The sequence below is a fragment of the Anser brachyrhynchus genome (genome assembly GCF_964034855.1).
Source record: "Anser brachyrhynchus genome assembly, chromosome: 12".
In the NCBI taxonomy this organism is placed as follows: Eukaryota; Metazoa; Chordata; class Aves; order Anseriformes; family Anatidae; genus Anser; species Anser brachyrhynchus.
In genome coordinates this window covers 19476412-19498368 of record NC_137707.1, presented here as the reverse complement: position 1 = coordinate 19498368, position 21957 = coordinate 19476412, and the positions used below count along the sequence as shown (strand labels likewise).

The 21957-nt window shown below is 35.6% G+C and overlaps 1 protein-coding gene across 3 annotated transcripts in view; it reads right to left on the bottom strand.

Moving 5' to 3' along the window:
* Nucleotides 1–9074: 9074 nt before the first annotated feature.
* NETO2 (neuropilin and tolloid like 2) overlaps nucleotides 9075–21957 on the bottom strand; it is a 32612-nt gene continuing 19729 nt past the window's right edge. Inside the window, exons 7-11 of one of the 3 annotated variants that reach the window (XM_080552946.1) lie at nucleotides 20259–20487; nucleotides 15753–15866; nucleotides 12556–13113; nucleotides 10442–10562; nucleotides 9075–9723 (exon numbers count right to left, since the gene is read on the bottom strand). In XM_080552946.1, coding sequence (XP_080409072.1) covers nucleotides 10447–10562; nucleotides 12556–13113; nucleotides 15753–15866; nucleotides 20259–20487 — 1017 coding nt within the window. In that variant the 3' untranslated portion in view covers nucleotides 9075–9723; nucleotides 10442–10446. Of the gene's footprint in view, nucleotides 10563–12110; nucleotides 13114–15752; nucleotides 15867–20258; nucleotides 20488–21957 lie in introns of those variants that run through there. The other 2 variants (XM_080552948.1, XM_080552947.1) reach the window with 2 other exon arrangements.

Below are 21957 nucleotides of genomic sequence, written 5' to 3'. Positions count from 1 at the left end.
TTTTAACTCTAGAAAAGTAAGTTTTTCCCAATTTTCAGCTTTCTCTTGATGTTAGAGAGACACAAGAGTGCAATGCTTTGGGTTATATATATGCAATTGACTTTTTCACCCCTTTCTGGATTGTCATTGTGTAGTATCTGTTCAGATACCTCAATAACTTAACCTTTATGTGTATGTATTTATATATATATACACACACTTTCCCACTTAGATTTTTCCCTTTCTGAAAGATTCATGACAAAGACTTTTTTTCAAAAACCTTTAAAAAGCAGTAGGAATAATCACCTGATCATATGTGGCATTTTGCTTATTTAGCTTAGCTGTTGGGGACAGAAAATCTGATTTAATTCAATTGGGAAATTGTTCTTTCAAGTTTAGGATTCTGGTTATTAGCCATTAATATTCATACAAAGTCTTCCTTAAAAAAAATAAAAAATAAAAAATAAATCAATAAGCACATCTGACCTTAGTAACAGGGCCGTGCTGTTAATCAGTAGTGTTGCTAATGTAATATATTACTCTTCAAAATAAAACTCTAGATGTTTGGAGCTCTCTGGAAGTCTTTAAACTTGTATGTGGATTAGTGTTGAAAAATATTTTAGTCTGTTCAGTAAAGCTACTGTCTAGCTATTATTTGTAGGGGATACAGATTTAGTTCCTTAGGAGATTGTATGACTTTTGCCCCCCCAAATTATATAGCACCCAAATATTATTTTCTGGCACTTTTCTGGCAATTAGAAATTTTTGGCTTTTTTATTTTATCAATATAAGTTAAATCTTTTTCAAATGAAAAACTTTTAAAGCAAGTCAGTCTTAGTTACAGTAAACTTTTTTCTTTCATGTAAAGGAATTCCCAGATGAGAATTACTATGTCCTTTTGGGCTTTTAGCAATATTGGCACTATGGTATTGCTGTGTTCGTCGTGTAGTACCAATATCAAACAGAGCAGGGGAAGGAATGAGAATCTGATAGATACTAGTTACTGACTTTTCATTGTGTTTTCAGCTCTTCATGTTCTTTTAAAACTTATATTTTAATTCATGATGATCTTTTTTACTGATCTCTAATATGAAATAAATGAAGATTTTAAACATTGAGAAGTAAGGTAATACACCTTTTTTCATTGTTACCCAATTAGGAATAGGCCTAGGAACATTTCTGAAAATGACAGAAGCTGTCCCTTTTGGGCAGCTACAAGGAGGAGAGAGGCATCCTGGAGGGAGGACCAGGAGGTAGACCAAGAAAATACCAAAGATATTTCTGGCTGTATCATGTGTGGCTCTGTCTAAACTATGCCTATATCTTGTACCACACCACAGAATACTGTAGTTTGTGTGGCTGACCTAATTTACTTGGATAAAAGGTAAAAGAAAGATAGGACAGGAAATCCTACCTTAACTTGCTCCTTGCTCTCTATTTGGGAAGTTGTTAATTTGAAGAAGCATCTCAGTAACCATCTTTGAACCACTCTGAGCTGAAGTGTATTAGGAATCCCTCATGTTTACTGCACAACAGAAGCATGGCTTCTTTCCCTTTTCTGCTGGCAACATTTGTGTCTCTCTCTGGTCTAGTTAGCTTTTGACCTGAGACAGTCTGTTTTCATCTCAGAATTTCAAATTCAGTGAGATGGTTTCTGGTCCCAGGTGTCCTAATCTGGATGGAACCAAGGATTTTCATTTATGCCAGTGTATCTGAAAAGAGGAGTTAACTCAAAGTTATTTTTAAATGCTTTTATGGTAAAACAACTTTATTAAAAAAAAAAAAAGCACCACCACCACCACCACCAACAACAACAACAAAAACACCATCTCCAAAGGTGAAGAAATGATTTTAATGGCCAAAGAGATGCTATAAGAAACTTTTTGTGGACTTTAAAAATGAGCAATAGCATTATCTTAATCGTAGAGAAGGGTGGGTTTTCTTGAACTCGTACTAGTGGGGCTCATAATTAGTAATAACTGTAACAATTTAAAACTTTGAAGTTTAGTTACAGATATCTGAATCTACCTTTTCAGGACTTTAGGGGAAGATATGCACCACTTGTCATGTTTCTGAACTGACCCATGGGTGACCTTGGCATTTCTCTAACATGCAACTTATATTTGCATACAGAGATAATGCCTGAATAGGTCTTGCCACTCCCATATTTCAGTATTACTACTTTTATTTTACAGGTAGATAACTAATTCTGAGAGGTAAAATGATTTCCCCTCTCATTATTGAAAGTTTATAGGAAAATGAATTTAGATCTGAGTGCTTGACTCTGGCGTTCATTTGTGCTTCCCTTGTTTGTAAGGATTGAGTTGCAGATTACTTGGAGGGAGGACAGGGAGGAGTGGAGATGAAGGGAGTGGGAAAGAGGTGATCGATGAATACCCAAGAATGCAAATATTTCAACGAGACTAGAAGCTGATAGTAGCCAGGGAGTGGGAGAACATCAGACAGTATGATTTCTCTAACTAGAGGGGTAGTGTTCCCTCTAAAATAGCAGGTGACCTCTTAAGAGCCGACAGCAATTTGCTTGAAAATGCTGATATTTGATATGTCAGAATAGCGCAAAAATGAGATAGCTTTGACTCTTAGAATAAATGGATTTTTAAAATCTATTTCAAATTATATGAATAGAAGGATTTCCCCCCAGGTTTTGGACTATCTCCACACATATATTGTCGTCTTGTCCTGAGGTTTGTGTTCATACTTCTATAAGTCTGTATAATTGAGACTTTTACTTTTGTTTTCCCTCATCTCATGTCAGTCAGAATTGTTTTCTATAAAATGTGGACTAAGTCCACAGATATCTTCATAGATCTTTTCAAGAGGCTTATTAGAATAGTACATAATTTAGTCATTTATTTTTATTTTTAATCCTTGAAGGTAGAAGAAATCTGGGGAGATGGTCTCATTCTCTGAACATGACATCAACCATTAGAAAACTGTAGAGCATTAGCTACTCTCCTGAAGCACTTGGAGGGCTAGTGGCTGAAGAGCACTATACCAAAGTTTTTGGTTATTACAAAGAACAAACTCTCCTTAGTGTCATAGGTAGATGTCATGTAATGCAGGAAATGATGAGGGCACAGGTTTCAAATGAGTAGTTTGTGAATTCCTGGGCAACAATTGTTTGTGAGTGTTGTTTTTTTTACAACACTCCAGACTTGAAGTCCGATGTTACTGGGTTATAGTTCTGATTAACAAAGGCAGCAAAAAGGATTTTTGTGACAATATCACTTGAATTGGGTGTTGAATATCTTACAATTAAAGCCTTTTAATAAGAAATGATTATCCCTTAATATCTGTACTGAATATCTATTTTCTTGAAATAAATTGGTTGTGGCTGTTTGCAAAATTTAATTTCTCTTAAGCATAGGTATTGAAAAATAATCATTAGTTGCATGTATGGGATGTAGTGTCATTCCTGTGGGCAAGCTGTGAACATAAGAGAAAGTAGCAGCAATTCTTTGACTTCATGTATATACATATATATATATATATATAAAAGGAAAAAAAAAAGCAACATGGTGACTGGCAAAATGACTTACTGTACTTCTGAAATAAAATGTGTTATATTTCATACCACATACAAAGCAATAAAGCTGTACAGTGATATCTTTCCACACTGATAAGAACAAGCATTTATATAACTGGTTGTCTGTATCCTTTGGCCTGAGAATTGCCTTTGTTGTTCAGTAAGTTAGGAAGATGCTTTGAAAGTTTTTGTAGTTGCAGTAAAGGGATGGGGTGCTGGGGTGGGGAGAAACAGGGCATCAGTCATAAGTCAGGGCATGAGGACTCTTCTTGGCATGCAGTATGCACATCAGAATGAGATGTTTGCCTTTATCATTATTTTTTCAGACAGAACCAGGATCCTGCTGAAGTAGTCAGTTCATATAGCCAGTTTGCCTGCCTGTGTGATGGACAGCTGCCTGTTTCTGAGCTTTACGTCCCTGACACCAGGCTCAGGGTGGAACAAAGAAGTGGTAGAGTCAGCAGGCGAACAGGAGGAGGGAGAGGCAGCATCACAGTTACACAGAAATTGGAGGAATCCCAATCCATACTTTGATTAGATTTACTTAGGCACCTTTCATTGAATGGTAGGGAATGGGTAAAATGTTGATTAACAAAGGCAGAAAAGGAGTTAATCGGGAATATCTCTTAATTGATTAGTAAGGGATCAAGCACTACAGCATTAGTGATATGAAACTTTTCCTGTATACCTGCATCTCCAGATAAATAATAAATGGTGTCAAAGTAAATTTTGCTGCTGATGCATTAGACTTTTTTTTTCCCTAAATGACAGTCTGTATTTTAGTTAGATATATTTGATGATGAAATAATTTAAAACAAGATTTCAAAGCATACAACTGGAAACAATCTTATGATCTCAGCAAAACCACCAAAACAAACAAAAAAGGCACCGAATCATCAACATTTAAACAAAATGTCTGTACCGATGTTTAAAAATAGTTTGGCTTCTCAAGGCCAAATCTGTTTTCAGACAGTTCCTTGCCTGAAAAGAATATGTTACCTCTAATATATTTTTGCCAGGCTAGCTCTCTTCCTTCTGCTTATCTCTTTCTGCTACAGACAGCTATTTATTTTATGATACAGGAGGCTTCTTCATTGGAGGCTGAACACACATTTTGTCACTAAGATGCTCTTGCAGGCTTATTCATTGCTTTTTGCATCCCTTAAATGTAACTGATGTAAAGAATGATAATGTTTTCTAAAGAACTCTCTAGCTTCTAAAAAGCTCTTCATATTTTAGCAACGGCAGTCAACAGCAGCTATTCAACCTTAAAGTCATAAGAGAATGCAAATATTTGTACTTTAGTAATAATGATAATTGATTAGAGATTAGGCAAATTTATCTGAAAAAAAAATCAACAAAATTTCCAGTTTATAGTCAGATATCCTACAGTATAGAGCTACACTGGACATCATAGCTAGTGTAAAAAACAAACAAAAAAAAACCACAAGGGGGAGGAGGAGGGTATAACTATTTTACCATTTTGATATATTTTTCCTTCTTGGAAAGACAGCCAGGGAGCTAGATGCAGAGAGGATTGACTTCTAACTGCTGGAACGACAAAAGACTTGTGGAAAATCCTAATTCCAAAGCCATGGATCTCAGGGCAGCTTTATTGCCTTTTGTATTCTCCCCTTCTCTGATGTTGTAGGTGACTGGGCAGGCCCTTGATTTCTGGTTGTTTATCCACTAAATCTTGCAGACTTTATTTCAGACCCTGAAACTTTAACTCTTTTCTGAGGAAATCAAAGATGTAGTCCCTGTCCCTCCCCCGCCCACCTTGGATATACATTATTAGACATTTTTGTTAAGGCTAGCCCTGGGTCTACAAGCAAAATTAACATTAATTTAAGATATTCTTCTACTGTTACTTGAAGTGCTTCTGTAATTAAAGAAAAGAAGGTTGCCTCACAGCCAGAAGACTAGTTTGTAAATCTCCTATATGAGGCAGACTGTTTCTTCTGCTTTGAGATAGGCTTGACTTTCTGCCAGTTCCTTCAACCATTCTAACCTGCTATTTGTAACTCAACAAGGCAATCAATCTGCATTTTCTTGCAAATTTACAGAAATAATTTTTTCATTGTACTGTAGATCTCAAGTGACTCTTCCATCTCTTTTTTCTTTGGCAATATTAATTCTGTCTAGTTCTATGACAAGGATAAGCCACAACCCCGAGTTGTGGTTCAAAGAAAACTGAGTTCAGTGAATTATTTCTTCCCTTGGTAGTATTTGTTTGATAATTGTGGGTATTTTTGTTTTGTTTCTAACCTTTTCAGGAATAAACAACCACAGTCCACAACCTTTTCAGGAACACAAAATCAATCTAGGAATATCTTTTATACTTTCTACTTCTCGTAAGCTTTTCACTAAACTTTGAGGGCAGCTTGTTAATTTGAGCTCCTTGGGTGGTACTGTTGCTATAAACCACTTAGTAGCATTATTTGTGTTGCTGAGGGGAGGAGGGAGTACTGATAAAGAAGTGGTTTTGTGCTTTCTGTTTGTCTTGTTGAGCATTAGTGTTTGACAACTGAAGCAAAGGAGTGTTGTATGTGGTGCCCAGATATTTTCATTAAATCCTGATGTCACACATCTGGTAACTTGTTGCAAAGTAAACTCTTCCATGAATGTATATAGTGCAGTTATTTATACTTCTATTAGTTGACGTTAAAACAGGTGTTTCATAAGTTTAAACACAGTAATGCGATATTTAAATCTACCCAGTGTTTGTTACAGCTTTGTGGACAAGGAATGCATGTGCTTGCTTTAGAAAAGCATTTTGTTTTCTGATGCTAACTAAAGTTGATACTATAGTGTGTGTATATTTAAAACAACAACACTTTTGTTCTAATAATCAGTAAGAAATATCTCGTTTTTGGGTTCTGCTAGTTCAAGTAAGGATGTGTTTCCCATATGCTGTCCTTACTCCCACTCTGATCTGGGAACTGCAGTGCAGTAAAGCTTTCCAAGTCTGCAGCTTTAATTATTAGTTCCGGGTCTTAAAGGCAAATAACTTAGTTTTCTACCTCTCTTGCATGAATTTTATGCTTAAGTGTACATACTGAAATTTGTCAAAACAGACATAAATGCAGAAACGTCTGGGAGAATATGATAACCTTAAGAGTCATAGAGTTCTAAAAACTACCCAATATAGGAGATTATTTTAAGCATCCATTACTTTTTTATTAGTTTATTATACACTTGAATTTTACATGCATATCTTGTGCTGGTTTTGTATATTCCAGAATTCCCTTCACAGTTCAGGATAAAACGTAATGACAATATAAGATAAAATGGCTTGTGCAGTTTTTATGCTTCTGGTAAGTGCAAAGCAAACATCTTCATTCTTTGGTCTTTGTTTTTTCGTTACTATTGAAAAATTAAAATGATTTGGCTTCACCTCAGGCCTTCAATTGCTCTGTTGGGTTATTAAACATGCAGTGGAAGAACCAGTAATGAGTAGTATTGCTTATGTACCTTGTCTGTTTGTTCCTTACAAATAGAAGATTCATTACAGCATCTATGAGAGTTGGGGTTTATTGACTTGTCTTTCTAAGAATCTCTTGTTCTCATAATTGCTTTCAAGAGTGTTCTTCTTGTTTTTCTGTTTCTCTTCCACACCCATTAATCACTGAATAGTTTTTTTTATATAATAATCAGCAGTAATTGAGAATGCTATCCAGTAAACTCTCAGTACTAGAATCTGGCGTTTTCCAAATTATTAGGAGTATTGAGGGTGTTTACTGAAGTGAGGGAAACTAACATATTGCTTAAATAGAATTGTATGCTTTATTACCTGGAGAGCAATTTGAGTGCATTGAAGGGTGAGTTAAAAATTGTATCAGAAATGTTCAGTGGTCAGTATTCTACTGTCTCCCATTTTGTATTTAGAACAAAGAATTATTTATTTTCAGCTCCCCTTCTGTTTCTGCGAATAGTTTTTTTCCTTCTTGTTTTTGTACATTTTGATGAACTTCACCAGTGGAACTGAAAGGAAGCCTGTGCTCTGTGTTATTCAGAGGTGAATGTGGTAGTTATTAAGGGCAAGTGTTATGAGCAAACTGAGTGTGATAATCAGGGGCAAAAAAAGCCCATTTTCTCACAATTAAGAAAAAAAAAAAAAGCCTTTTTAAATTCTGATATTGTTTTCCCACAAAATACTGGACTTTGAGTATTAGAAAACCAATTTACTTTGCTCCAGTTCAGCCATATTAATTTGAGGTTAAGGAGATAATCTCATGAGCTTTGAGTTTTTCTTGTCGTCTCTTACTTCTCCAGTGACAAATAAGCTGCACTATAAAACCAGAAATTAACATAATGTTTAAACTCTGAAATGCTATGGTTTAATGATAAATACGTCTACAGTATAACTCTTGTTCCCTAAACATATCTGGGAGGAAGGGAGAAGCAACTTTTATGTAGGTGATAATGTAATTTGAGGCTAATTGTGAGATGTAAATAATATTTCTATGAATAAATTAATAAAGTAATGATATAAGATTTAAAACTTCAAAGATCTGTTTGGGTGAGAGAGGAAGTAGTTGTGCAGAGAAAACAGTGTGGTGTTTACCATTGAAGTACTCTGGCAGCATTGACAGATCTTACCTCTCAGAAGGTGTTTGAGATTACAAAATAGCAAATTATATTTAAGGCAAAGCAAATTATATTTAATTATATTTAATTTTGAGGTGTACAGGTCTTTTGTACTATTACTTGGTTTATTATAATACTGGATTTTTTTTTTCTTGAGCAGAATTTGATGTAAATTTTATGGGCTTCTCCCGTATAAGAGCTATTACCATAAATTACATGATGGTAATGGAAAGACATACTAAGACTTTAAGTTCTTGCTTTGATTCTCCCTGGACTTGGCTCTGTAAGAAGAGACAGACTGATAAAAAATTAAGCTGTTTTATCTGGTATATAGTGGATTATCTTTGATAGATAGATAAGAGGGAACAAGTTGACAAGTAATAAATGCCTGTTGGTGTTAATGTATGAAACAGATGGAAAACAGATTTTTGTTAAGCTGATTCTGTAAAGCGTAGCAAAGGAATTTGAATGTGAAAATAAACTTGCAATTCCGTAGTGACACAGAATCACATATTAGAGCATATTAACATGTGATTTATTTGTGTATTCATAGGAGGGATTTAGCCTACATACAGTTATTGGAAACCCCGGGAACAGAAGTCTTAAAGATTCTAGCTTTTATTTTGTTAGATTGAGATAGGTTCTATAAATGTTTTCAAAACATGAATTAACTCAATGGTTTTCAGTTACAATGGGGTGAGGATTTTAAAATTAATGTTCAGCTGCAATGGCATGATGTCAAATAATGTAAAATCAGCTCATCTTTCAGTCTGACATAGATTATAAATGTGTTTTGGCAAGCAGTCCATAGATTTGAGCAATCTTAGGGCTCATACATAAACTTTGAAGGAAGGACATCTAAATATAAATAGATCTTCCTGGATGATCAGTCTCTGTATCTATTCACAGTAAAATGCAGTCAGCCACTCAGTAGAAAGTTTCAGTATAACCATAAGAATTTAGTGGTTCCACTTCAAGATGTAATTTGCTCTTGACTTCTCAAATATAGGTACTGATTTTTTTTAAAGTTATGCTGTTAGTAAGTAGCACTTTAGTGAAAAGATTATACTTAAATAGTTCAGAAATACAAATTTTATTATGATCTTTGATACTAAAAAAAATCTATTTAAGGACTAAATTGATTCGAGAATAAGGAAAGTATTTTTTCGTCAAGTATCAGGAGATGGGCTGCTAATAAACAGAATTCTCTGTACCAAGTAAAAACAAAACAGAATATATTTTAATGACTTAAACATTCTGCAAAGCGTTCACATGACAGGTGCTTTTTCTTGTAAGTCAATGACAGGTCTTTCCATAACTTTTCTTTTTACTGGTTTAATAAGAATAGAAAGTAATTCCTATCATACACCACTATAATTTGTATGTACAATGAAGGTCATAAATTCTACTCTGGACAAGAGAATTTCATGCTTTTTAAGGACAGATTAGTATGTCTGTGATCACTGAAACACTTCAGTCATTTCCAGCATGAAGGCTGAATTCCCACTGTCGTCATATCTGCAAACGTAGGCATCTCCTTACAGAACTTCTAGAATCACGGTTCTTGTTCACTTACTTTCATGTCAGCTGTAGATTTACTTTTACAACTTTTATCGAGAAGAAATAGTTCACGTTAAATGGTTTTATGTCTAAACTATAGAAGATAAAAATTAACTGTTTTGGTATTTATAAGTCATGTCATTGACCATTTCCTGGTCAGCGTGTATATAGGGAATGTATCTTTGCTTTCTTTGCTTACATGCATTCAGGGCTAACAGAAGGTATTGGGGATATGGGTAAAAATGAGTGCAAAATCAGAATGCTCCTAGAAAGGTATGGCTTTTTGCCACAGTATGGGTTGGGTTTGCTACTACTGAAATACTGGAACTCTCCTTTTTCAGAGTTTTCACTCTGTAGTGGGAAAACGGGCAGGTGTTAACTAGACAGGAGTATCTCAGCTTTATGCTACAAACTAAAAAGTGCTGGGCCTGGGGATATTGGAAAAGGTTGCTTACAAGACGTAGCTGGTTAAGGGAGTTCACCTAGCTGCTCTAGGGTAGCAGAAAAGCAGCTGTGTTCTGACCATGTCACCAGGAAGTTGCAACAGAGATGGAAATATTATTTAGGCCATTCCAGAATTCTTCAGTAGAGTTTTTCCCCTTTTCTCCACAGACTTGCACTCTGCAGGGTTGCTGTTTGTTTTATTATTACAGGTTTAGTGTTCAAAGACAATATAACTTAGGAAAGAATAGGGACCATAATATTTTATCACATGGACAAATATACCTTATAAAGGAAACTTAATCATGCAAACCTAGCACTTACCAGAGTTATATGAACAAGAAGGACTCATGTAAAACTATGTATTTCTTGTTGAAAGAATCTGGAACTAAGTCTGAAGCAAATAACATTCTGTTCCATACAGGTAATGATGAGAGATTTATTACTGAAATCAATGAGAAGTAAATGAAATATGTCAATAAATGTTTTAATTAAATATACTAAAAAAATCAGGTCAAAATTAACTAGCTTTTTTTTAACACCTGCATGAAGTGCATCTAAAAAAAAAAAAAAAAGCCCACTTCTGTTGTTTCAAACTGAAATCTGTTCTGGGATAAGCACAAAAACTGAGACCAGGGTATAACCTTAGGGGTCTGATCTGTGACCTTCTGCCTAAGTTCTTTTAGATACACGGCAGGCTTAATTTTGAAGTTGTGAAGTGTTGAGGATAATCAATTCCCTCCCTCCCCCACCCTCCCAATTTCTTACATTTTGTACGATTTTGCATTTCTTTTTACGTTTTATAAACATTTGATTTTTTTTTCCATTCAATGAAAAATCAGTTTGTTATAGCTGTTGTTCATCTATTTTTAAGAGAAGAGGCTTCAGTTGCTGAGGTCATATACTAATTTTTGTACTGTAGTCAGCCCAACAAACATCTCACTGTAAATACGGTTTTATATACATTTCCAAATAAAGGCTATAACTAGTGCAAGCTGGTAGGTCACATTTAGTAAAAGGTTTCTTGTGAAGAAAATATCAGAATAAATCCAAACAAACCAGGGAATAAAATGTAGGCTAACGCAGAAGTCATATTAAGTATGCTTGGCAAATTGCGGTATACATGGCAGCAACTGCATGTTATTCGGAGCTGCTAAAACGGACAGTGAAACAAGCCTGTTGTACGGGTGCTAGATTTTGATTTAATAAATAGTCTATACAGTATCAAACTATATAAAAAGTCTAAAAAACACAATGAGAATTATTGTATTTGAAAAAACTGTTCTATATTGTAAAAATGTTAAAATTAGGTCCAAACCACCATTAAAAAAGGTATGAAATGTGCAATTTTTCAAGTGGCAACAAGGGGCATGAGAAAGGTTCCATAAAGGTTAACAAGAGTTGTTTGATTTCTCCTTGTTTCCCTGGTGATCACACATATCAGAGCAATCCTGTTCAGGCAAGTAGGACACGAGCTAAAAGTATCATCACTGATTTCAGAAGGGAAGATTGGCTGCATAAGGACTAAAAGGCTATTTTGAGAGAAATGTACAGTACAGTCTATTCATGTAAATACTTGGAAAACACAGGAACAGAATTATTTTCTAACTACAGAGCGGTGAAATCAGTGTAGCCACATGGATTTATAATACATGGCAGAATCTTTTAGAATCCTAAGCCTTCTTGAAAGCAAACAGTTTGAAGTCTGCATCTAGAATAACATGAGCGCTTGTGTTTAACCGCAAGCTGCGAGGGTCACATTCCCAAATGTACTAAAATTAATAAACCTCAATATCTTTTAAAAAGGCAGTAACCTCTTACACTTATTTCTCACAAAGCATAGAGTGAGGAACTGATAATTAAAGGCAATATAAATGGCAGGCAAGATGAAACAGATGGCTGTAATGTAACTCTTGAGTCTTAACTGGCACTTAACACTAACTCTTTCAATCTGACAAATACAATAAGACACCTATGTTGACATATACGTGGTGCACTTAACTACTTTTATTTATGTAACTGAGGTATTAAAATTGTCTTGAAAAGCAGACATCTAAATAAGAGAAAATGATGTGAAGAGAAGGGTAGTAGTCACTGTTTTTGCTGATCAATGACAGTGGTGGTTGTTGTTGCTGTCTTTCCCCCCAACATCCTTAACTTCCAATTTCCATGCAAAGTCTGGCTTGTTGCTCCACCGGACAGGTAGCTTGGGAGGATGGGAGGAAGTCCACTGTTCTTCAGCAGAAATTAGTTATGAAGACTTTCTTTCTTTCCTTTTTTTTTTCTTTTCAAATGAAGTATAATAAGCTAAAAGTGTGTGCATCTCACACGCTGCATATAATACACTTTTAATATATACACTGTCCTTATACACAAGCATCCTCTATGTACACTGATAACACCTTAACTAGGAAATTAAAAGTCAATAGATAACGAACCTTGTGCTGTATCTTCTCTTCCTCTAACATAGATTTCACATGGAATTTCCTCCATCACCCTGTCTTCTATGACTTGCTCGGGGCAGTCATGCGCTTGTTTGAAAGTGTAGCTACTTTTCTTGAATGTGCTATTAAATGTTTTCATTGGCTGAGGTTGTGCAAAATCATTGCGGAAGGGAAGTTCCATGGAGCTGAGGTTTGTCCTGCTTTGTTTTATATTGGAGGCTTGAGAGCCACAGTGGTGGTCATGAATGCACCTGGAAGCTGTTGAAGAGCGCCTCATTTTCTGATAGTTTTCAAGTTCTTCTGATAAATCTGCCAAATCTGCAGAAATCTCTTTGTCCCTCAGTGAAAACAGTTCATAATGCGGAGGATCAAATACTTCCTGGAAACCGGTTTTATTGAAAGCAGTCTTGCAAGCCATAACTTTTTTGCGAGGTTGCTTTACTTGTACTAGAATTGAAATGATAAGAAGAACTAAAACTATCCCTGATGTGATACCAATGATTGTTCCATGTGTTCTGGTGATTTGTTCAAACAATCCAGCTTTTTTCCTTTCTGCAAAGAAAAAATGGGGATTATGAGAGTTCTTACTTTTCATATTTTGGACTGTATATTAGAACAAAGCAAGCTGCATTGTGATTGCCACGTAAGTGCTGTGCTATTAATGAAATGAATTCATGGTACTAGAGACTAGACCTGTATGATTTGTCATATTAGATCTGTGCATTTATTCAGCAAGTCTAATTCCCCATCTTCATTAGTGATGGTAATAACTCAGTTAGGGAAAGAGTGTGGGGAAAGGGGGAGCAAAAAACCTCAACCAACCTAAATAATATGGCACTTTTGGGTAGTACTTCATATGGAAACACACAAGATGGCAGCATCAGTACAAGATGGTTTTCCATACTTAAAATTCTTTTTTGGAGATTCAAATTTTCCAGTTAGGTTTCTGTTCTGTAAAAATACTTCATTTAGAGGACTGCAAGATTTCTCCAGTGATAGACTCTGCAACATTTGCTAGCGAGGGGAAAAAGCATTTAAGACTGTAGAAAAAAATGTTGCCTAAATGTTGCACATTTTCAGCTATCAGGCTCCTGGCATCTGGATATGTCTGTTATACACCTAGGTACTCCACACACAGTGCATGGAGAGAGTTGCATACCACCTTATGCAATGTAAAACAACCCATATACTAAACAGAGTCCTGAGGAATTGACTAATAATTCATGTCTGAAATACCGTTTTGCTTCAGAGCTTAGCCTATTTATTCTGAGTAACATTTATTGCTTTAATATGAATGAGCCTATCTCCCCTTGTCCTACCCAGTTTGGCTCTTGTTAGCACACTTCTGTGGGAGATACAAATTTCAATGCTATGGTAGTTCTCTCATCTGTATCTAGGTTTCTTAATTCTTGGAAGATTTTTTTTCATCAAGAAGGTCTTAATCAAAAGATGATGTCTTCCCCAGTCTCTTAAAAGAAATTGCATGTGACTGATTTTTTTTTTTAAACTATTTATTTGTATGACCCACTGGCCTTAGGCGTAAGGTAGGCTGCAACATAATCAGGTTTAGGCAGTCACTGACATGGGCTAAATGAGAACTCTAGGTGCCTCTGGGAACTGAGCACAATTGAGAAGCCTTCTTTTCAAAGATAAAATTGTTCTTTTGGTTTCATCCGTCTCCTTAAGACTGCCTTAGCTGACAAGATGGACCCAATTTTCAACTATCCTTTAATTATGTGCTGTGCAACTACTGAAGCAGCGTTTAAATTATATCCAACATAAAACATGGTAGATTATTCAGCATCAGATGTACAAATATTGGGAAAGACGGTTTCTTATCTAATGATATAGTTTTCATAAAATTTTGTTTCTGAAATACTGTAGTGCATTAGTGAAGTGTAGACTCTACGTGAGGTTCTAGAAAAGCACTTAGAGATGGGAAATAGATCCAGCAATTGCACTTAATAGGGAACACAGAATATTATTAAAGGTAAGGATTATTTAGAGGAAACTTACTTATCCATTGAAAACTTAACAGTTATGGATCATGATTTTTAGCTGGAAAACTTGCATAATACGTAACACATCTATAATGTACCTTCCCTTAGAGTGTATTAGAGCAGTGTGATTTTTTTACAATGCTTGTCCAAAATACAATTCCAAAATAGCTTTTGAGTACAGAAATCAAACTTTAGTCTTTTGGTAAATAATAATAATAACAAAACACTATTTTATTTCAAGGTTTTTCTTAGAGAAAGTTTTGACCCTTCCTACAGTTAAGAGTTTCTCTTTGAAACTGAGTACATATTTTAATCTTTCAGGTTTTTTTTTTCAGACCTACTTATGCCATTCAATTTGTCAGATGAGCACAAGTTCTTGTTTTGCTTCTTTAGCAAGAAAAAAAAAGACCTTAAACTGTTTTTGTTTCAACTCTGAAAATTCGCTTAGTGTTGAAACACAGATAAAAATATCTGTGCTTGAGTAGAGTAGTAATTTCTTCAAATCGTGAGAACTTTCTGTACAAAGCCTGATATTGAAATGACTTGTTGTAGTTGTGACAGTTTAAACAATACTTCTCTGCCCCGGGTTCTAGAAGCAGTGTTTTACATGTCTCTATTTTCCATAAGTGATGACTTCTTCACATCCTACCAATCCCTCCTTCCTCCCACTACTTGTTACACCACATGCAGCAGGTGCATGTACTCTGAGATGGTCTCACTGATTAAGAACTTAAAATAAAAACAAATATTTTAAATTTGCATTTATCTCTGGAGACTGCTGCTTCTACTTTAGAGTGGAAAAAGACTGTGCTCGAAGGACTGTCTTTTTCCAGCTGTATCATTTTTTTCCTAATAAAAGGCATTACTCGTCCCTACAACTTGCTTCATTTAAAATTTAGAAATGGATATGATGGAGCCTGGCAACTACTACATTCTTTTTCCTATTAAGCTATTATTTTTTTAAAATGAAAAGTTCATGCTGAAGAGGAAGAGATTTACTTATAAAGCAGGTAGATCAATCTTTAGTATGCTTACATGCCTCCTGAGTTTAAATAAAAAATTTGGAACACCGTTCTGAGATTAGGAGAATAGCTGTCTTCAGCATATTTCCAGGAAAGGACATTTCAGGACTTTCTTGAAAGGCAACTGACCAGCCTGGGTTATAAAGGCTATACTTTGCACTATATTCACCTCTGCAGTGATTTTCATCCCAAGGGTATGCACAGTTTTGAATGCCATTGCAGACTAAAGAATTATTGATGCACATGTTGCTATGGCAGAAGTAAGTGTTGCCTGAGCAGGGAGCTGCAGTAGAGAAGAGGAAGAAAATGTTAGGAATTTTCAGTAAGTCATACATTGCACGACAAAAGAAAAAAAAAAGATAGTAAATTCCTGTTACTTTTAACATGCGTATTTGTTCTTTTCTCTTTACAGTTTCAAACTGAAACAATTCTTATGCACATCAGTAATTAACAGATTATTTACTCCGTGGTTGATTGGTTGTTTTCCTGTGTATTTATCAATGCTACAAACAAAACTTTCTTGTTCAAAACAGGTAGTAGAAAGACAGTCACACAACACAAATAATGGAAGAAGGCTTTAATACTTGTCTTTAAAAGCTTAACACTTAAATCACGTTCACCATCAATTATAAATTTATTCAGTCTGCTGTATATCTGCTGTGTAAATGGCTGTGAAACAGCTACTGAACATCTGCATTTTGGAGCCCATTAATATCTTAAGACAAATCAGATTTCAGCTTGTGGAGGACTGTTTCAGTAACTGCAAGAGATTTCAGTAACTGGAGGCATCTAAGTCATTCCTGTTTGTGAATCAAAGCTCTTAGATCCTCCTATCAGAACTAATGCAAGGATTAAGAGAGTAAAGTCCATCTTTTTATCTATCTGTCTATATATAGCTGGAAATTTGAAGAAATACTTTCACTAGAAAGTTGCTCTAAAGATTTTTTGCATCAATGTTTGTTATAGCTCCTTGATGTTAGAAAAATACTTATAGAACATCCTGAAAAATAATATATATATTTTAAATAGTATACTTGGGGAATTCTCTATGACTTAAGGGTACTAGACAAGAATTTATTTTTTTTTCTGTCTCAGCAATGTGTTATTTTTATCACAGAAGTGTCTGTTATTAGTGTAATCAATTATATATTAAATAGCACAGATGTTGTGATAGACATTCTATTACTTGGTTTCATAGAAAGAATTTATTCTTGAGTAGTCTGGATTCTCTGAAACCGACAGCAAAACCCAAAGGGTACAAGTAGAGGAGGGTGACAAGTCCTGAATACCTCATGTTTCTCACTTATTCCTTCTGTTAGGCTTCAGACTCAGTGACAAAAATAGGAGTCATGTCTAAAGAAGAAAAGAAAATTCAAGCCTTTAATTTTGAACTTGCATTTCCTGACCCAATTATGCATGTCTTCCCATTTCTTACTGCACTCAATTTTCGTAATCTCCACTCATTCATTTTAATCTTTTGTATTACCTTCATGTTAATTTTAACCCCTGACAACCTGGCAAGAAGACCCATATAGGAAGCTTGCTTTAACTGTAGTGCAAGCACTGTAGTACTTCTTCCTCTAACATACTACAGAATTTAATTAGAAGGTATTTTGGAAGAGTTTATCTCCATAACTTTAGTATTTTAAAATGTCATAGTGAGGAAGATAAATGTAATGATTACTGAATTGAACTGAGAATTTAATTGTTTGGAAAGTAGATTCAGAAAATGAAGGACATTGCTTTAAAGTATTATCAATGCTTAGAAAGTTATAGCTCATGCCAATTATACCAGTTATGAATGAGATGTTAGCGTTACAATAAGGAAGTCATTCTTGAGCCATCCGCTTGCATTCTGGGATGGAATAAACTCGCTTGGTAGATATGGGGAGAATGGTGGATGTTGTATATCCTGACTTCAGTGAGGTTTCAAAACTGTGTCCCATAACAGCCTTGTAGAGAAACTGATGAATTACAAGCTATGTAGGAGGACAGTGAGGTGGACTGAAAACTGACTCAACTGAGAGGCATAAAGGAATGTGATCAGAGGCAGAAAGTCCAGCTGGAGGCAGTCAATAGTGGTGTTCCCCAGAGTTTGATACTGATCTTATTTATCCTTTATATACAATAACTTTATATACAATAACTTTAAAAAGCTGTGTATGTAATAGTCTACACCATCTATTAAAATATCTGAGACAAAGGAAGATCTATGAAATTGGTGTCCAGAGCAGCTGTCAGGAATCCATGTGTATTTGTTAGTGTTTCAGTACGGATCTGTATGGAGTTGTAGTTCTTTTGGAGGCATAGAGGAAGGATTATGATGCAAGACACATTCCTTTTGTGTCTTGTATTTGTCTATAAAATTTGTATCTTTTTGGATGATGCATTCTGCTGCTGCCTCTCCATCCCCCAGCACATTCTCTATTTTACATTCCTGTGTAGCTTCTTTAATGTTTTTTAGGGATGGCTTTTGCTCACAGGTCCATGAAAATGGGACAAATTGACTTCATTTTCCTTTGTTTGTTATATGGGGAGTACAAAGTCTGACTACCAGTCACAGTGATTGATTGGTTCCAGTCCAGGACTTCAAGGACATAGCTGGACTCCTCTCATAACAGCTGCCTAAAACTTGCACAGTGTTCACAGTGTTCTTTATATATAGCATTATTCATGTATTGAATCAAGCCAGAAATCAAATACATTGATTTTTAATGTTGTTAGCTGAATTACTTAGTCAAATTTGCAAGCAGCACTAGGTATGTGTTAGGTGACTGTCATGCACAATTAGCTCATTTATGTAAATTTTTCAGAAATATTGATTGTTTTCATGGTTGGCTTCTTATAATTACAAATCATTAATAAGGTAGAAGAGAAAAATAGGTTAGAGATTTGAAGAGAAGATAAACCCAGATTCACTATTTTCAGTTTGAAAACATGATTATCACTAAACTATTCAAAAATACAGGAAACGCTTAGTTTTCAGGAACATACTTTTGAATTACCCTATCCAAGACAGACAGCATCTCAAGTTAGAAGATAAATAAGAATAACTGCACAACTTTGCAGACTTTCTTCTGGCAAGGACTTTTGAATTCCTTTAAAATTCTAACTTTGGAAAGTTATTCAGCTCTAGAAGTGGTTACTGTTTCAGCGTCTTGTACTTCATCCCTCCCCTGCCCTATAATATTTAAAATATACAGGGATAATTTCCCCTGGCAAAGTTCGTAGCATTTTTGAGATAGTGCAATTAATTCCAGCTTTCATCACTAATATTAATAATTGTATTGAAGTAAAAGGTACTGGAAAAGCTGTTACAAATTTGATAAGCAGGTTGTGCTTAAAACATACTTAAATTCACAATAAAGTTTGTTAAATGTCTACTCTAGGTTAAACAATAGACTAGTTTCTGAAATGTTCTTTCTACTGGTTCTTACTACCATGTACACAAAGCAGGCAATAAGACAGTTACCTTCAATCGCTGTTACTTTATAAAGGCTGTTGTGCAGAAACTATCTTTCATTCTGTGTTAAACTTTCCTGTTCAATGGAGCTGAACATCAAACTACCTGTTACCTGTAACTTGAATTTTTTTGCAAGATGGTGACCAGGATCCATTTCAGAACTTTCTACAGACATGTTACTTCTGTCAAAAACAGTTACGTCTTTGGCAGCAAATGTGCACTAGTTAATCTCCAAGCAGAGCTTTCTGAAAACCTTTAGCACAAGCATAGGTCTGCTCTCCTGAAGTGGCAGACATATTTTATTCAGTTCTCTGCGTATATCTCAGATCCGCTGTGCACTTCCAAACTCAGTTTACTTCTGTGCTGAAGATGACACTTCTTTGCAGTTTCCACATTCTGCAATGTGGGCCATGTTGTCCTTTGTAAATATGTGAGGCAACCAAATTCAGGTAAGTTCAGAGAGAAAGTGCTTAGAAGAAAATCTCATAGAATGCTTTCCAGAAGCATCTTAATTTACAATGAGAATAATGACTATCTCTAGGCAGGCTATGGAATCCAAACAGAAGCCCAGACAGCATTTGTAGCTCTGCTTTTAATATAGCCTTCTTAATAAATTTGAATTCAACTGCCTTATTCGTGGCTGTGTAACACAACTGGGCTTTGCTGAGGGAGCACACATGGGGTTGTTTTAGAGCCACGTACAGCGGAGAAAGGAGGCAGCAGCTTAGGTGTGGCAGGAGCAGGGGTACCTTCAGATCTGCAGTCGAAGGTAGGGCTGTGGATAGGAAGAATATCCAGACTCAGCAGGGTCACAAGTTTTTCCTAGCCTTGTGACTGTCCAGCGTGGGCTTGAGGAGAGCCTATCGTGGTGTCTGGCAGGGAATCAGAAGTTGGGTGCTAACGGGATAGCACACTTCAGTCTCACTGCTGTCTTCTAAGTAAGTCTGTGCACCTTTGTAGAAATAATTGAGAAGGACCTACCCTAAGGTTGTATTATTCTTGAATTCAAAGGAAAAATAAGTCTTTTAATAAAGGAGGAAAGCCATTCTTCAGGAACCATGCTCATAACTGTAATAAAGCAAGTATTTAACTTACCTACTTGTATGTGAAGGAAACAGTATAAGTTCCTGCTGCACAAGACATAGCTAATGGCTTTTCCTAAAATACCTGAAGTACCGTGATACCAGAATAGGCACTTGAAAATGTACTTACGATCCACAAATGAAGTGAACAGCATCCGGAACCTGCTTAGTCTACTGCCTTCATCTGCCCACATTCGTACCACGCCAGTCCCAGTCTGCAGCATGACATCATTTGCTACAGTGCTGCAAAACTTTGCCTTCAGGTTTTCAATAGAACTACTTCCATCATAGACAGCAACAAAATTTCTTTTGCATTCATTGGAATGCTCCATTTGATAGTCCAGAAATCGTAAATAAATCTGTTATAAAACAGAAATGAATATATCCAGGAAAAGTAATATAGAGAAGACAGTTTTTGATTTTTAGACTTGAATAAGATGTTTTGTCCCCATATACATTTGTGTAACTCCTGATTCACAATGCTTTTAAACTTGCATTTCCTCTCATTAAAGGTCAATGTGGGATATTACCTGGAATTTGTAATAAGTGTCTCCATTTCATTCCCCCTCCCCAAACAATCTTTACTTAATAATTTATTCTGATGTATTTCTGCTCCCCCTGGGGAAAAAATAAATAAAAATCAACACACGAGCTGAATAAAGGTGTAAACAGCTCTGCTAAACGTACAGTCCGTTACCCTAGAACAGATGCAAGGAACACATAAATGTCCTGAAAGAATATTTAATGGTCTTTTGACTGCTTTCTTGCCTTTTTAATTCATAAAAATCAGGCTAAAATATAAGGGAAGGAATCTAGTGAGAAAAGCTCTGAAGCGAAAGAAGGAAATTAAAATTTGTTGCTTCAGAATGGAAGCTGATTACTTATACATAGCTGTGTTATGAAAGACATAAACCATGAAAACCATGGGTAATTTGAATAAAAATGGAAGCAGGAGATAAGTAAACTGGCTATCTAGAAAGAGTTAATAAAATTAAGCCAATCTTAACTCCTCCGAAAATAGAAATCTAACCAAAGAAAAAGCAACATATGTGGTAGAGCATATGCAGCAAAGAAATTGGAAGACCAAGATGGTACTTGAAGAGTAAGCAAATAATTTATCTTGCTAGGGCAGGAATCTTGAGAAAGCTTGCAATTAAGTTAGAGTTGCATAGAAAGATCATTGGGCTTTTTAATCCCTTGTACGTCTATATTGGAATTCTCAAAATTCTAGTGAAAGTTGATGAGATATATAATTAAGCCACCTGTAAATTAAAGCCATCTTTAAAATTCCCAAGATGTCCATAATTTTGACAGAGAAGAAATCTACCCATGTGGAGGCCGAGGGAGAGGAGGTTCTAAGCCATGAGGTCCTCAGTGTGTTCCTTGGATAAGCCTGGGTCTTGACTGTGCATTTACAATGGCCTGTCTGGCTGATACCACGAATACTAAAGACCTTTTCAACAGCACAATTTTTCATGCATCTGCCTACTGACAGGAATCTCAAACTCTTGTCTAGATTGTGACGGTGTGGATGAATACCATACTACTGCTATATTACCTGCTTTTCTGCCCTTTTACCATCTCTTGCTTTTAACCTTAACTAGCGTGAAAACTGTATTTTAAAGAATTCACTAAAACAAAAGCATTACTCTTGTGTGAGAAAAAACAACAACAACAACAACACATGCCCCCCACCTACAGTTAACAGGCTCTATTTAAAACACAGTAAGAGAGAACATAAAAAATTGGTTACACTTGTACAACCTGGCTTCTCCTTTCTTTCTGCTGTTTTCCAGAAGCAGGCTGCCAGCATTTTCTCCCCTTGCACA